General features: G+C 56.9%; 2 protein-coding genes across 5 annotated transcripts in view; one reads left to right on the top strand and one right to left on the bottom strand.

Moving 5' to 3' along the window:
- Window positions 1-2,907, bottom strand: part of FLII (FLII actin remodeling protein) — a 15,715-nt gene extending 12,808 nt beyond the window's left edge. For both annotated transcript variants that reach the window (XM_017514857.2, XM_017514858.2), the window contains exons 1-3: window positions 2,627-2,907; window positions 919-1,029; window positions 534-605 (exon numbers count right to left, since the gene is read on the bottom strand). In XM_017514857.2, coding sequence (XP_017370346.1) covers window positions 534-605; window positions 919-1,029; window positions 2,627-2,689 — 246 coding nt within the window. In that variant the 5' untranslated portion in view covers window positions 2,690-2,907. The remainder of the gene's footprint in view (window positions 1-533; window positions 606-918; window positions 1,030-2,626) is intronic.
- Window positions 2,908-4,204: 1,297 nt separating this feature from the next.
- Window positions 4,205-9,468, top strand: MIEF2 (mitochondrial elongation factor 2). Of its 3 annotated transcripts, none has more exons than XM_017514868.1 (4): window positions 4,205-4,402; window positions 6,385-6,538; window positions 6,752-6,914; window positions 7,387-9,468. In XM_017514868.1, the coding sequence occupies exons 2-4, from the start codon at window positions 6,392-6,394 to the stop codon at window positions 8,439-8,441; spliced, it is 1,365 nt and encodes a 454-aa protein (XP_017370357.1). In that variant the 5' UTR covers window positions 4,205-4,402; window positions 6,385-6,391; the 3' UTR covers window positions 8,442-9,468. The 3 variants fall into 3 exon arrangements, with proteins under 3 accessions (XP_017370357.1, XP_037589504.1, XP_017370358.1); XM_037733576.1 differs by having other exon boundaries at window positions 4,215-4,402; window positions 7,461-9,468; XM_017514869.2 differs by having other exon boundaries at window positions 4,237-4,503.
- Window positions 9,469-15,581: the final 6,113 nt, after the last annotated feature.

Here is a 15,581-nt window from a genome sequence, read left to right as displayed (position 1 = left end):
TTTTTTTTTGAGATGGAGTCTCGCTCTGTCGCCCAGGCTGGAGTGCAGTGGCACAATCTTGGCTCACTGCAACCTCCGCCTCCCAGGTTCAAGCAATTCTCTTGCCTCAGCATCCTGAGTAGCTGGGATTACAGGCACGTACCACCATGTCAGGCTCATTTTTGTATTTTTAGTAGAGACAGGGTTTTACTTTGTTGGCCAGGCTGGTCTCAAACTCCTGGCCTCAAGTGATCCGCCTGCCTCAGTCTCCCAAAGTGTTGGAATTACAGGCGTGAGCCACCGAGCCCAGCCGTCAAGATTTTGGATTTCTTTACCTTATTCCCGGTGGAATTCTCTGATCCACGCGGGTTACTTTACACAGGGCACTGCTGTAACCTCTTACAAGTGACACCTCTTGTAACACCTGAGCCTCTAAGCCTGACATGGAGGTGGGCAGAGATGCTGGCCCAGCTTGGTGTCTGGCCCAGGCTTCACATCCCTGGCCAGACACTTGCCCCCACCCCAAGCCCAGTGGCCTCCTGGCCAGCACTCACGCGCAGTGACGGCAGGCTGGACAGCTCCCCATGAAGCGTGGTCAGGTTGTTGTGGCTCACAGACAAGTGTTCCTGGGCCGGGATGGGAAGCAAAGGCTCAGCAGGGTACGTTGGGTGTCCAGAGTTCCCGCCTACCTCCACAATTCTGCACCATCCAGGAAGGCCTCAGCCACACAGGCCCAATTCCCCAAGCAGCCTCCCTCCCTCACAGACCTGGCCTCTTTTTGCATACCTCCCTGGATAGGGTGCCCACTCCCTTTCTGCCGACTTTGCTCATAGCTGTCAGTGTTCTTCCTCTCTCTGGAGAATTTGTCTGCTTTCTCCACAAACTCTGCCCATCTGGCTCATCCATAGGGACCCTCCCTGCCTGCCCAAAGCCCCTTACCAGCTTCTGCAGGGCAGCCAGCTCCTCGGGCAGGTAGCAGAGGCCAGTGCGGTTCAGCTTCAGCCATCGCAGGCTGGTCATGGCCTTGACATTCTCAGGGAAGTAGCCGCCCTAGGGGAAGGATGTGATGGTGAAGCTGGCCTGGGATACGGAGCCCCTGCTCACCACCTTCTATGGCTCCCACTGCCCACACGAGCTTCTGGGGAGTAACAGAACCAACTCCCACCAGCTGAGAGAACACAGACAGGTCATTTCATCACTGTGCCTCAATTTCTTCACCCATAGAATGGGACTAATAAAAGCCTCCCTTTCACCGTGACAAAAGTGTTGGCCTAAGATCTGTCTCTGCTACTGGACTGTGGGCCCTGGGAGGACCAGGACAAAACTGGCTTGTTTCAGATGAGAACCTAGCACCTGGCTTTGTGGGCAGCTCGGCTCAAATTCCTCCACCCAGCATTCCACGCTCTGACTGGCTGCCTGGGGTGGATGCTCCCCGCTTCAAGCCTTTATGAAGGACCCACCTGTGCCCTCACCCTGCCATCAGCACACAGGCAATTCATGGTCAGGGCGAAACCCTTGCTTGGGGAGACCATGGCTCCCCACCCCACATCACTGCACTCCCCCCACCCTTGTGAATGCCCACTTCGGCATCTCCAGCCCTGTGGCACCAAGTCTGGGGCAGCACGTGCCCGCGGCTGGTGTTCCTTTCCCCCCAGGGCCACATTCCCAGCTGGTGACTCAGACTCTCCCAGCTCAGTGAAGAGGAACAGCAGAGACCCCAGGTAAGGGTGGTGGGGATGGGGACAGAGAAAAGTGGTGTGGCCACCTGTACTTGGGGTCGAATGTGTGTACACAAGCAGGTAAACTCAGGAAAAACCTGCCTCCTTGGCCCCAGCCCCAGACCGACAGCCCAGCCAGACCCTGCCGGTCACCCACCCTGAAGGTGAGGCTGCCCCTCCAGCCAGCTCTCCCCTCCCCTCTTTCTCTGCTTCCCCTTCGGTTGGGCAATGCCCGCTTCATTCGGAGCCCTGGAACCACCTCCCTCCCCACCCACTGGTTGCGGAGGGCTGGGCTGCCGTCCCTTGTCTCTCTCAAGCCAGCAGCTGCTCAGACAACTGCCACCCAGCACCTGGCACGCCGGCCTGACACACTCTCCACACCAACAAATCTCATTACACCCCTTGCGTCCAAGGAGGCGACTCTGAAGCCCCTTCACCGGCTGAGAAAGCCCGGGCTCTGAGAGGGGAAGTGATCCGAGAGGCCCAGGATCACACAGGATGGCGGGTGGCGGCGGCGGGGAGAGGGCAGTGACGAGTCGGTTCCACACCCGCCCCTGGGCAGCCGGGCCGCCATCCCTGAGTCAGGGCCTGGCTTGGGCGTGTGACCTCAGAAGGGCGGGGAGCCTCGCCGACCCCTAGGCCACCGTCCGGCCCAGGCGGAGAACACGGACGCGGGGTTGGGGCTCCCGGCCAGGTCCCCGGCGAGACTCCGAGCCCAAGCGTCCGACCTGGGCCTGACGGGCCTCGGTCTCCCGGTACAAGCACCTGGAAGAGTCCTCGGAAGTCCATTCGTGACCAGCGGAGAGACCCACCCCGCTCCGGCCGCAGTCTCGGGGACGCGCAGGGCCCGGAGCCGGGCGGGACAGGAAGCGAGGGCCCGGCTGGCCGGGCGGAAGAGAAGGCCTGCAGGGAGGCCCGGCCCGGCTTACCTTGAAGTCGTTGCCGCTGAGGTCCACACCGCGCACGAACGGCAGCACCCCGGTGGCCTCCATGGCGCCGCTCTCGCTGCCTGGCCGGGCCGGGCTAGGGGGACGCCCGGGCGAGGGCTGAGGGGAGCCGCGGGCTGGGCCAGCGCCGGCTCCGCCCCTTTAACCCGCCCGCGCCCGCCGCATTCCGCCGGGAAGTGTAGGCTTTAGGCCTCTTAGGGCCTCAGTTTTTCCGTCTTTTCGGGGACTGCAGAGCCATCAGGGAGTCCCGGCGCCCCCTGTGCTGGAGCTGGAGGCTTCCGCAATCTCCAGGCTTAAATTCCGAGTCCCAGGGCAGGGGCCTTCACGGCCGCTGGTCCAGGCATGGTCCCCTGCGCTGCTGTAGCAGACGAAGCTGGCCCTGACCTTGGAGAGATTCTAAACCCCGGCCCGGGGCGCAGGGACTCAGGAAGTGCCTGCACTTGGCTGACCGGTGGTAGTGAGACACCTGGGTCCTCGGGTCCTAGCTCTCCTGCTCTGGACGTAGTTTCCTCATGTGTTGTTTTTATTTTGTTGACACAAGGTCTTGCCCTGCCGCCCAGGCTGGAGTGCAGTGGCGTGATCATAGTTCATTACAGCCTCCAACTCCTGGGCTCAGCCTCTCGACTAGCTGGGAGAACACCACCACACCTGGCTAAATTTATTTTTATTTTTGGTAGAGATGGGGGTCTCACTATGTTGCCCAGGCTGGTCTTGAACGCCTGGCCTCAAGTGATCCTCCGGTCTCAGCCTCTCAGACTGCTGGGATGACAGGCGTGAGCCACTGTGCCCGGCCCAGTTTCCTCATTTGTAAAATGCTTCCTAAGTTTGTCGCCATAAGCAAATGAACAAAGAATGCAAGTGTAGCTTGCAGCATACAGGCGCTCAGTGAGTGACAGGTTATTACTCCGTTTTGTTTTTTTATTCTGTGTGCCAGGTTATTATTCCCCTAGTGTCAGCACCACTACGCTCGTGTCCCCCAAAGGGAGGCTCTAGAAGAGAAGCATCCGTCTTGGTCCCTGCTGTTCACAGGGGCTCGCCCTGGCCGACACATAGCAGGCCCCCAAAACATGAGCCACAGCTGTTACATGACTAGCCACCCTTCGCAGGGGAAGAGGGGGTCTGGTCTCCCCATTTTACAGGAGAAAAACTGAGGCCCATGTGGAGAATGGCCCACACAAGGTGGCACGGAGCAGGTGGCAGGGGTAGGCGCTTTCGCCACACTGTGTGCCCCGCAGGCCCACAGGTTAAGAATGAAGCCACCGAGACACTCTCGCAGAGGTGACCTAAGAGGTTGGATGTGCCAAGCCTCTGGCCATGTGCAGCCTCTCTACTCGGCCCCCGGAAGTAACGGGGGCCCAGACAGCTTCCTCCACACTCGACGCTCACATTACAACGCACAGGCGTCCGAGAAGGCCGCCTGTCATAGCACCCGGTCGCGGGCTCGGAATGCAGCCCTGAACCTTTAAATCCAGACTGCGTCAGGGAGTCCCGCCCCGAGGGAGCGCGTCAGTCGGCTGGGGGGCGGGGCCTACCCTTCATTGGCTGAGCCGCACAGTATTTTGGCACCCGTGTGCTGGATTCCAGCGCTCCGATTGGAGACAGGGTCTGCTTGTCTGCGTCCTGCGGCTTCAGCGGCCGCCCCCGGGGCCCTCGACGTTGGGTTCCAGGGTCCTTCTCGTTCCATTCCCAGGAGGGTCCGAGCTCAGGGGCCGTGGTTCCGCTGCCTCCTCCGGTCGTTGTGTGGACGCTGCGACGCAGGTATGGCTGGAGGGCGGCGGGGCGGCCCCTAGAGTCAACGGGCCCGGGGCTGGGTGCGCTACGGAACGCAAGTCGGGGGCGTGGCCCGCGGTCGCGGCTGGGGAGGGCGGGGAAGGTTTGATGACCAAGGCCCACGTTCGAATCCCAGCCCGGCCCCCTTCCCCTCTTGGTCTCTCGGTTTCCCTGCGAACAGGGCGTCACCCGCTCACCTAGGGCTGCTGCGCGGCCTGCTCAGCCCAGGCCCAGGGCAGGCGGGTTTGGCGGAGGAGGAGGAGGAAGGCCAGAGGGCCTCCAGGGCCCCGGTGCGCAAACTCGGGTTATTTTCAGCCACCGGTGCCCTCTCCCGCTTCTAGGAGCTGGAAGGCTGTGGGCTGAGGCCTGCGCGACCCCGCCAGTGGTGGGCCTGAGTCCCAATTTAGACAGGTTGGGAATATTTAAAGCGCTTTACAGTTTGAAAAGTAGATTCCTGGTCTTTCCGGGGTCGGGTGGCAGTATTGATCCCCGTGTCACAGATGAGGAGGCTGAAACCGGCCCTGGGGCTGTAGCGGGTCACCGGTTGGCCTGGGATTGCCCCAGAGACCCGTCTTATTTTTAGTCTGGAACGAATGGGCGGGTGTCCGGGGCTGAGTCACACAGCACTTAAGGCTTCAGCTACTGCAGGCATCTGGTCACCTGGCAACTGAGCCCCTGGCACTGACACTCTGGCAGGGCAGGTAGAAGTCCTTGGTGCCCAGGCAGGCTGTGACCTCATGGTCATCTGCTCAGGCCTCTCTGGGAGAGTTCTGCCTGGTGTCTAACTGATGTCCTAAGGTCACAGCTCCTCTCAGCTCCCAGGACCTGAGGGCAGTGTCCCGCTCCCAGAACGTGAGGCTGGGAGTTGGTGGACTCGGCCGAAGGAGATCTTTGCCCCCACCTCCCAAGTGTAGGGCCCCACCCAGCCCCACACTGCTGCCTATGCCATCTTACAGGTGAGCAAACAGGCTGGGACCCAGGCCCTCACCTTACCTTCTCCGTTGCTTGGCCTCCTAGCAGCTGAGAAGCATCACCCACCACCACCAAGACTGAGAGGCCCAAAGAGCCCACTGTACAGAGGTCCTGGGCAGCCCTTTTTCTGGGTCTTGATCTTTTAGGTCGCCTTGCTTGCTGCCCTGCCGGAGGGGCCTCAGCCCTGACTTGCATGTCTTCACTGGCCTGCCTGGGCAGCTTGGGCCATCTCACTCTGCCTATGCTCTGACTTGGTAGCTCTGCCTCTTGGGGCTACCCCGTCAAGATTTGGGGGGTAACTGGTCCCAGAGGTCCCCCAGACTGGTGAGGGCCCCAAATTGTTGGTCTTCTCTGGACTTTGGGGTCTTCTCAAGAGGTGTCATAGAGGGCTGCTGTGTCCTCTGGTTAGGAACCTTCAGATGAGGCTCCTGCTGAGGACCTGGCCACCTGGCACAGGGAGGATCCGTCAGGCTCTGGGGGCGGATGAGAGTCTGGAGGCCTTGTAGTTGGGGGTTGGAGGCCTTACCACTCACTGTGCAATCTGGCAGCCTGGCGCTCTGTAAAATACGGGTGGTGATGATAAGACCCACCTTGCAGGTCTCTGGTGATGTCAGAGGTCCTGGAGGATAGGCCCCTTCCTCGGCACAAGCCTCAGGGCCTTTATGAGCTGCTTTCCAGGGGGTGAGTTGTTTGCAGCTTTGAGAGAAAGGACTTGGCAGCTCCCTCATCTTGTGAGAGATGGGGACTTGGGGCCCCAAAACCCATGTTCATATCCCAGCCCTGCCCTTTCTCAGGTAATTTACATGGTTCCCAGGACCTTGGTGTCCCCCCCTGTGGATGGGTCCCTTTCTCATGAGAAATTCTCAGAAAGCCCCCCCTTATGGGCTCAACTCTGTTACCCAGCTTAAGGACAGCCAGAGCACCTGTCCACAGCAGCCCCTCTACCAGCCTGGCCACCTGCACCCTGAGCTGTCCCTTCACCCCTGGCTCTCTTACAGGCAGACCATGGCAGAGTTCTCCCAGAAACGAGGGAAGCGGCGTGGCGATGAGGGGCTGGGCAGCGTGGTGGACTTCCTCCTGGCCAATGCCCGTCTGGTGCTGGGTGTGGGCGGGGCTGCCGTGCTGGGCATTGCCACCCTGGCCGTGAAGCGGGTAAGGCCAGGCTGGTCCGGTCATGACTGAAGCTCCTAGAGGAGGACAGGGTTGGGCCTTGCAGAGGGGCCCTGGGGAGGGGTGGGGACTGCCCAAGGCCTTCATGGGAGCCCAGGGCACCTGCTTCTCCACCCCAGCACCCTGGTCTGTTTTGCCCCTGGGCTTTGCTGTGGCTGCCCAGACTTCATCTTCTCTGTATGACTCTGCCTGCAGTTCATTGACAGGGCCACTAGCCCACGGGATGAGGATGACACCAAGGGAGACAGCTGGAAGGAACTGAGCCTGCTCAAGGCAACGCCACACCTGCAGCCCCGGCCTCCACCAGCTGCCCTCAGCCAGCCTGTGTTGCCCTTGATCCCCTCGCCTTCTGCCCCAGGTAAGTGGCATTCCTTCCCCTCTCACGTTGGTGAGTACCCTTTTGTTGTCACATTTGAGAGACGAAGCCCAGGCTCTGCCCTGACTGTATGACCCTGCGCAAGTCCCTGCTTTTCTCTGGGTTTCGGGCTCCTCAGACATTTAATGGGGGTGGTGTTTCTTTGCCCTGCTCCTGCAGCAAGGTGGCAGTGTTGTGATGGTGGAGAGCTTTAGATGGGGAAACTGAGGCCCAGAGGGGCATGACCTGCCAAACTCCTCTGCATGAAGCTGTTTTAGCCATAGGGTCAGGGTGTTGGACTCTGGGGCAATGAGAACTCGTCACCAAGCGCTCACTATATGTGAGGACCTGGACTGAGTGCCTTCCCAGGTGAGGACAGTGAGGCCCCAGGACAGCACACAGCTAGTCGTTGGGTAGCGTTTTCTTAACTAATCACAGGCTGTTCCAGCATGTTCCCCGCCCCTTCACTCTGCAGAGGAGCCTGCAGAAACTGATCTTCAGGTGACACCACAGCTCAGCTCCCCAGCACCGCTGTGTCTGACGCTGCAGGAGAGGCTGCTGGCCTTCGAGCGGGACCGTGTGACCATCCCAGCAGCCCAGGTGGCTTTGGCCAAACAGCTGGCTGGCGACATTGCCCTGGAACTGCAGGCCTACTTTCGGAGCAAGTTTCCAGAACTGCCCTTTGGGGCGCTTGTGCCTGGGGGCCCACTCTACGATGGGCTGCAGGCGGGGGCTGCTGACCATGTGCGTCTCCTGGTGCCACTGGTGCTGGAGCCGGGCCTGTGGAGCCTGGTGCCGGGCGTGGACACTGTGGCGAGGGACCCTCGCTGCTGGGCTGTGCGCAGGACTCAGCTGGAGTTCCGCCCCAGAGGGAGCAGCCCCTGGGACCGCTTCCTGGTGGGGGGCTACCTCTCCTCCCGCGTCCTGCTGGAGCTGCTGCACAAGGCACTGGCTGCCTCCATCAACTGGCCAGCCATCGGCAGCCTGCTTGGGTGCCTGATCCTGCCCAATGTGGCCTCGGAGGAGCTGCTGCTGGAGGTGCGGCATGAGCGCCTGGAGCTCACTGTGGCCGTGCTTGTGGCAGTTCCTGGGGCCGAGGCCGATGACCACCTCCTCCTGGCCTGGCCCCTGGAGGGGCTGGCAGGGAACCTCTGGCTCCAGGACCTGTATCCAGTGGAGGCTGCTAGGCTGCGAGCCCTGGATGACCGTGATGCTGGGACCCGCCGGCGGCTGCTGCTGCTTCTGTGTGCTGTCTGCCGTGGCTGCCCGGCCCTGGGTCAGCTGGGCCGGGGCCACCTGACCCAGGTGGTCCTGCGTCTGGGGGAGGACAACGTGGACTGGACGGAGGAGGCCTTGGGCGAGCGCTTCCTGCAGGCCCTGGAGCTGCTCATCAGCAGCCTGGAGCAGGCCAGCCTGCCCTGCCACTTCAACCCCAGCGTGAACCTCTTGAGCAGCTTGCGGGAGGAAGAGATTGACGACCTTGGCTATGTGCTATACAGTGGCCTACAGAAGCCCGAGGGGCTGCTCTAGGTGGGTGGGAACAGGTGACTGGCATGTTTTCTGATGTTGGGAAGCTGCGCCCACCTCCCTTGCAGGGATTTGGAGGGTGTTTTTTTTCTAGCTTTCAGCCAGAACAAAAGAGGGTACCTTACTTAAACCCAGGGCAATATGTGCTTGGGCTATGGTGACTGTAAACCCTGAGCCCAGAGAGCTTGGGTCACTGTCACCTGAGTGTGGCTGGGCTGCCTCAGGCAGCTTGGAGTGCCAGCCATTCACGCAAGCACTTTTCAGCCCTGGGGGCCAACTGCAGGACCTTGGCTCTATCCATCACCAGCAACGAATCCAAATGTGGTTTCTGCCATCCTGGGCAGGGATGAAGTCCAGCTTCTCATTTCTGCTGAGAGAAGGTGACTTTACGCCTTCTCCGTCCCCAGCTCCAGGTGTTCTGAGGCGTCCAGTGCCTGGTGGTAGGTATGGTGTGTTCTGTCCCCCAGGGGCTAGAGTCACCTGGTGCCCCTAAAGGACAATTTTTTGGCTGTTAAAGGATGGCGTTTTCCTGCTCTCTTCTGTGTGTTTAGTTTTCTTGCTGTGTTCTCGAGCCCTGGAGCAGGAGCTCAGGGTCACTTGCCACCCGCCTGATAACTCAGCGCAAGGGCCCTTTTCCCTCCGACCAGGTGAGTGTTTTCTTCCGGCAGCCGACGGCCCTGGAAGAGCCCCCTCCTTCCTGGGGGAGCTGAGGCTCTGAGCTGCACTCCCTACCCCACAGCTGGGGCATCCCACTGGAGCTGTTCCAGGCCCCACTGCAGAGCAGGGGACCTGTCTCCCCACCAGAGAGGTCCGGCCCAGAGAGCCGGCCCCTCAACGTGCCAAAATGAACTACTCTCAGCTGATGTCTGTATTCTGACTTTGAAGCCTGTTAGAGGGAGCAGGGGGTGCTACAGGAGGGAGATTCCACCTCCCCTCCCAAGTGACCCTCCTCCTGCCTCTGGTATCCTTCCTGCTGAAACGAAGCTCTGCTTCGAAGATGTGAACAATAAAAGGAAAACATTCTAATGTATGTGTAACTCAGGCTGGATAAGGGGGTCTTGGCGTTTTCCTACGCAGCTGTTTGGGGTTTTCTCTAAGTCCTGTGGCTTGTCCTGGCACCTTGGCAAGAGCGCTCGAGGTGAATTGGTGGTGGTAGAGTTTACTTTAAAAAGTAGCATCTAGGGGGCCGGGCGCGGTGGCTCAAGCCTGTAATCCCAGCACTTTGGGAGGCCGAGGCGGGTGGATCACGAGGTCAACAGATCGAGACCATCCTGGTCAACATGGTGAAACCCCGTCTCTACTAAAAAAAAAAATACAAAAAATTAGCTGGGCATGGTGGCGCGTGCCTGTAATCCCAGCTACTCAGGAGGCTGAGGCAGGAGAATTGCCTGAACCCAGGAGGCGGAGGTTGCAGTGAGCCGAGATCGCGCCATTGCACTCCAGCCTGGGTAACAAAAGCAAAACTCCGTTCAAAAAAAAGAAAAAAAAAAGTAGCATCTTAGGCCAGGCATGGTGACTCACACCTGTAATGCCAGTACTTTGAGAGGCCAAGGCAGGTGGATCACCTGAAGTGAGGAGTTTGAGACCAGCCTGACTAACATGGTGAAACCCCGTCTCTACTAAAAATACAAAAATTAGCTGGGCGTCGTGCTGTGCACCTGTAATCCCAGCTACTTAGGAGGCTGAGGCAGGAGAATTGTTTGAACCCAGGAGGTGGAGGTTGCAGTGGGCTGAGATCGTGCCACTGCACTCCAGCCTGGGTGACAGATGGAGACTCTGTCTCAAAAAAAAAAAAAAGTAGCATCTTAGTCTGTTTGAGCTGTGATAAAATGTCAGACAGGATGGCACCATAAACATCAGAAATTTATGTCTGACTATTTTGGATGCTGGAAATCCAAGAGTGAGACACAGATCCCATGTCTGGTGAGGGCCCACATCCTGGTTCATAGGTGTCCCCATCTAGCTGTCCTCATGTGGAGGAAGTGGGGACATCCTCTCCTAGGGTCTCTTGTAAAGGCACTGAGCCTACCCACGGCGGGGGTCCACACTCATGATCCAGTCACTTCCCAGAGTCCCCATCTCCTGTTAGCAGCCCCATGAGGGTTAGAATTTCAGCATACAAGTTTTAGGGAGACACAAACTTTTTTTTTTTTTTTGAGATGGAGTTTCGCTCTGTTGCCCAGGCTGGAATACAATGGTTTGGTCTTGGCTCACTGCAACCTCCGCCTCCCAGGTTCAAGTGATTCTCCTGTCTCAGCTTCCAAGTAGCTGGGATTACAGGTGTCCGCCACCACGACCGGCTAATTTTTGTATTTTCAGTAGAGACATGGTTTCACCATGTTGGCCAGGCTGGTCTCAAACTCCTGACCTCAGGATCTACCTGCCTCAGCCTCCCAAAGTGCTGGGATTACAGGTGTGAGCCACCGCGCCCAGCTGGGGGACACAAAGTTTCTGTCCATGACAAGTAGGGTATGTGGAAGGAAAATCTGAAAAGCTTGGTGTTGCTTTAGTAATGGGAACCAGCCAGTTTGGGCTCTTTCTTCCTGAAAGGCTGAACTGACAAACCCTGCACCTTATTTTCTGGAATTGGTGGGCCGTTCACGGCCCTCCAGCCATGCCCATCAGTTTTTAGAAACCTGTGTTCTCTACCTCCCTTGCTCCCCTCTGTGGCTCCACAAGTGGGGAGGAAACTTGCCCTGCCTTGTGCAGGTGAGAGGCCAGGGCATCTTAACCCCCACAACCCTGAAGAACCAAAGCCAAGGCTCACTTCCTATCACCAGATGACAGATGTGGCCCGAGGAAGGCTCTGGGCCATGGTGCAGGGCTGCCTGTAGCCAAGCTGTGCCACTTGCATCCTGCTGGTCCTTCCTCCACTTACGTTCTGAGGACTCCCTACCCCTTCCAGCTGTGACTGCAGGACCCAAGGGAAGCAGGAGCGTGCAGAGCAAATGGGATGGTGGTGTAGGCCTCTGGGTGTTGGGTGCAGGGCAAGGGGCGGGCATGAGGGCTCCCTGCAGAGGATATTATAAGGGTCCAAGGTGGGAGACACATGGCTGAGGTCCACTCCAATCACTTGATGCTGGAGAGCTTTGAGCAATTTCCCTGGTGGTGGAGGGAGAGCACAGGACCAGCCTGGGGCAGAGCCTGTGCCTCAGTCCTCTCGTCTCTTACATCTCTTAACTGGGTGGGGATCATGCAATACCTACTCCCAGGTGCTTGTGAGGATTAACAGGTGGGCAGTGCTAACAGTGCCTAGGAACAAGGACTGGTGGGTCTAGCTGTGCCCCACCCTCCAGCTACATTCCAAGCCCCAGCATGGCAAGGCGCTCCCAGCTGCCAGGCCAGTCCCTGGTCAGAGTGCAGCTGTCCAGGAAGCAAGCTGTCCCGAGTCACTCTCCTTAGACGACCAGACCCCAACACAAGCCGGATGAGGGCCGATCTGTAGAGGCCACTTGCTTCAGGTAGCTCTAAATTTCCCTTCTCATACCATAGCTTTTTTTTTTTTTTTTTTTTAAAGAAAATGTTCAGGATGAGTTAAGAGGGAGAGAAATGTTCATGGTTTCGTCACCTAGCTAGGGTGAATGTCTGGGTCTTCCGTTTCTAGCCAGAGAACTGGAACCAAGTCACTGTCTTGCCAGCGGCTTTGCATGACCTCATGCCCTGGGCTGTCCCAGCTGATGGGCCATGGAATCCCACCCCCTCCCCTCCCCGCAATGCAAGGACAGCCCCAGCTCTGCTGGCCTGAGAGCAGGATGGGCTTGCCCAGGCTTTGGTGTCTTAACACTCAGAACCTTTGGCTGTGGTGACTCAAATTCCTTGTTTTACCTTCACCAAGTGACCCAGAGCCAGGAGCCTTGTTGACTGGCAGTGACTACCCCTGCTTAGAATGCAAGGATTGCTAGGGAAGATCTTAGAAAAAAAAAAGACTCCAAAAATTGAGAATCTAAATGTATTTCTTTGAAAATGTCACCCATAGATTCTCTACCCCTAACTCAACAATAAATTTCACCAAATAGCGTTTCCTTTGTGTAAATCCACTCATACCCACTTCTTTTCAGGCATACTTAGCTGTGGGATTGTCCTCAAAGGGGGACCATTTATTGCTGTAGAGCTGACATGTTCATTTCCATCTCTGCTGCTAAATTTAAAAAAGCAAACAAAAAAATAGGCTGGGTATGGTGGCTCATGCTTGTAATCCCAGCATTTTGGAGGTTGAAGCAGGAGGACTGCTTGAGGCCACGGGTTCAAGACCAGCCTGGGCAACATGGCCAGACCTCCTCTCTACAAAAACTAATTAGCCAGGTGTGGTGTACACTTATGGGCCCAGCTACTCAGGAGGCTGAGGTGGGAGGATGGCTTGAGTCCAGGAGGGCGAGGTTGCAGTGAGCCATGATTATGCCTGGGATTACAATCTGGTCTCAAACTCCTGGCTTCAAGCAATCCTCCCAGCTCAGCCTCCCTAAGTACTGGGATTACAGGTGTGAGCCACTGTATCTAGCCAACATTTGCTTTTTTTTTTTTTTTTTTTGAAATGGAGTCTTGCTCTGTCACTCAGGCTGGCATACAGTGGCCCAATCTCTGTTTACTACAACCTCTGCCTCCCTGTTTCAAGCAATTCTCCTCTCTCAGCCTCTTGAGTAGGTGGGATTGCAGGTGTGCACCACCACGCTTGGCTAATTTTTTATTAGAGATGGTTTGACCTATGTTGCCTGGGTTGGTCTCGAACTCTTGACCTGACATGATCTGCCTACCTCAGCCTACGGAAGTGTTGGGATTATAGGTGTGAGCCATTGTGCCCGGTCAACATATATATTTAAATCTTAATTCCTTGAGGAAGCTAAGGCTGTAGTGGACAAAACCCACGTGTGTTCCAAAGACAAACACCAGTGACTCAGGTGACCTGCACTGGGTCATCTCTGCACTGCTTGCCGAATTCCTGAGACAATGAAACCAGTTAGTTCAGCGGGCTGGGGTCTCTGGCAGGCAGGGAGGCCACTGGGCTCACTTGCTTGTATGGGTTTCAGAAGGAATCTTCCACGTTCAGACTGCAGGCCAGATCCTGACTATATTCATGTTCTCCAGAGGGACAGAACCAATAGGCTGTATGGATACACAGAAAGGAAGTTAACTGGGGAGAACTGGCTTATAGGATTACAAGGTGAAGTCCAGAATAGGACGTCTGCAAGCTGCAGAGAGAAGCCAATAGCATGGCTCAGTCTAAGTCCAAAATCCTCAAAACCAGGAAAGCCCACAGTGCAGCCTTCAGTCTGTGGCTGAAGGCTCCAGGAGGCTGCTGGTGCAAGTCCTCGAGTCCAAAGGCTGAAGGACCTGGAGTCTGATGTCAAACAGCGGGGAAGAGGAAACAAGCATCTGGCATAGGAAGAGCCTCAGCAAGCTGCCCATTCCCCTTCCACCTGCTTTGTTCTAGCCATGCTGGCCACTGATTGGATGGTGACCACCCACATTGAGGTCTTCCTCAGTACAGTAACTCATGTCGGTCTCCTCTGGCAACACACTTACACCCAATACCGGCCATCTGGGTGTCCCTGTGTGGGCTGATAGTCTAAGGTAGGGATGGGGTGCACAGATCTGTCCCAGGTAGGGATGGTCAACAGGCGAGTGGCAACATCCTGGTGAACATAGTGAGCTGGGATCACCTGTGTCCCGGTGCAAGAAACTTGGAGATCCAGCTGAATGTGAATATCCCAAGTCCTCAGCTAGATTCTAGAAGAGGCAGGTGGTGAATTCATCCCAAAGGGCAGTGGGGTCTCTGCCCAGTGACTCAAAAACCAGTGCCAATATTGCTGTTTGTGTCCCCATAAGCCTGGCCCTGGGGGGTGGGGGTACTGGATGGTGGTGACAGGGCTTTTTCTTTTTTTGAGATAGTCTCCCTCTGTTGCCCAGGCTGGAGTGTAGTGGGGCGGTCTGGGCTCACTGACTCCTGGGTTCAAGCGATTCTCTGCCTCAGCCTCCTGAGTAGCTGGGATTATAGGCACCCAGCTAATTTTTGTATTTCTAGTAGAGACGGGAGTTTCACCATATTGTCCAGGTTCGTCTCGAATTCCTGAGCTTGTAATTCGCCTGCTTCAGCCTCCCAAAGTGCTGGCATTACAGGTGTGAGTCACCATGCCTGGCCGACAGGGCTTATCTTTAATTCTGGATGCTCTAAGTATCCGGGGTGGGATTGGGCAGAGACTCTTCAACCACCACCAGTTGTGTGGACTGGTCTTGTTTCCTCTGCTCTCAGTGCAGTCACCTGGGGAAGCACGTGCAGCATGTCAGCCAGGCTTCTTCACCAAGAGATGGCAGGGAAGCCTCCAGTTACCCCATGGGCTCTCAGCCTTGGTGTGGAGAGCAAGTAGGGCTTTTTTTTTTTTTAAAACTAAAAGAGTTGACAATTTTATTTTCACATTTCCCAATGCAAATGAAAACTGCATCTTTTTTGCCCCACATCTCCCCTCCAAAACTATTCTCTTTGATCAGACAGGGGAGCAAGTCTTCCTTATGCTGTTTAGAAAACCCAGCATCACAGCAGCATGATCTCCTGGTGAAGCAGAACAGGTAATATAAAACTGGTAGAATGAGGCCTCCCCTCTATCCTTATCTGTCTGGTCGAGTCATTCCAGGCCGAGTGGGCACCATCATGGGACGGGCAGGAGGTCTCATCATTGGGGGCCCAGGCATCATTGGCACATGGCCTCCCATGGGTGGCCTCATTCCAGGAGCACTAAGCGTTTGTTCGGAGTTGTAGGAAAGGTAAGCAGGAGGCGCATGCTGAGAACCAGGTCCCACTGGCATCATCCCAGGAGGAGGAGGGCCCCCTATATGGGGTGCTGGCATCATACCAGGGCGAGGAGGACCTGGAAGACTTCGGGGGGGTGGTATCATCGCCCCTGCAGGAGGAGGAGCAGAGAATGGAGTAGGAGGTATCTTTCCTAGTTGAAATGCAGCCATTGTTTTGTCTATCAGGCTCTGAGCCTGCTCTTCCATCCATTTCTGATAGTAGTCTTTCTATTTATTTATTTTTTGAGACGAAGTTTCACTCATGTTACCCAGGCTGGAGTGCAATGGCGCGATCTCGGCTCACCGCAACCTCTGCCTCCTGGGTTCAGGCAATTCTCCTGCCTCAGCCTCCCGAGTAGC

The sequence above is a fragment of the Cebus imitator genome, unplaced genomic scaffold, assembly GCF_001604975.1.
Source record: "Cebus imitator isolate Cc_AM_T3 unplaced genomic scaffold, Cebus_imitator-1.0 Scaffold538, whole genome shotgun sequence".
NCBI lineage: Eukaryota > Metazoa > Chordata > Mammalia > Primates > Cebidae > Cebus > Cebus imitator.
This window is presented reverse-complemented; position numbering and strand designations above follow the sequence as displayed.

Bases quoted from the DNA above. Each gene is read 5' to 3' on its own strand.
- MIEF2 (XM_017514868.1), top strand. From the start codon at position 6,392: ATGGCAGAGTTCTCCCAGAAACGAGGGAAGCGGCGTGGCGATGAGGGG. The intron at 6,539-6,751 runs GTAAGGCCAGGC...CTCTGCCTGCAG, and splicing joins CCACCCTGGCCGTGAAGCGG to TTCATTGACAGGGCCACTAG. The intron at 6,915-7,386 runs GTAAGTGGCATT...TTCACTCTGCAG, and splicing joins CCCCTCGCCTTCTGCCCCAG to AGGAGCCTGCAGAAACTGAT.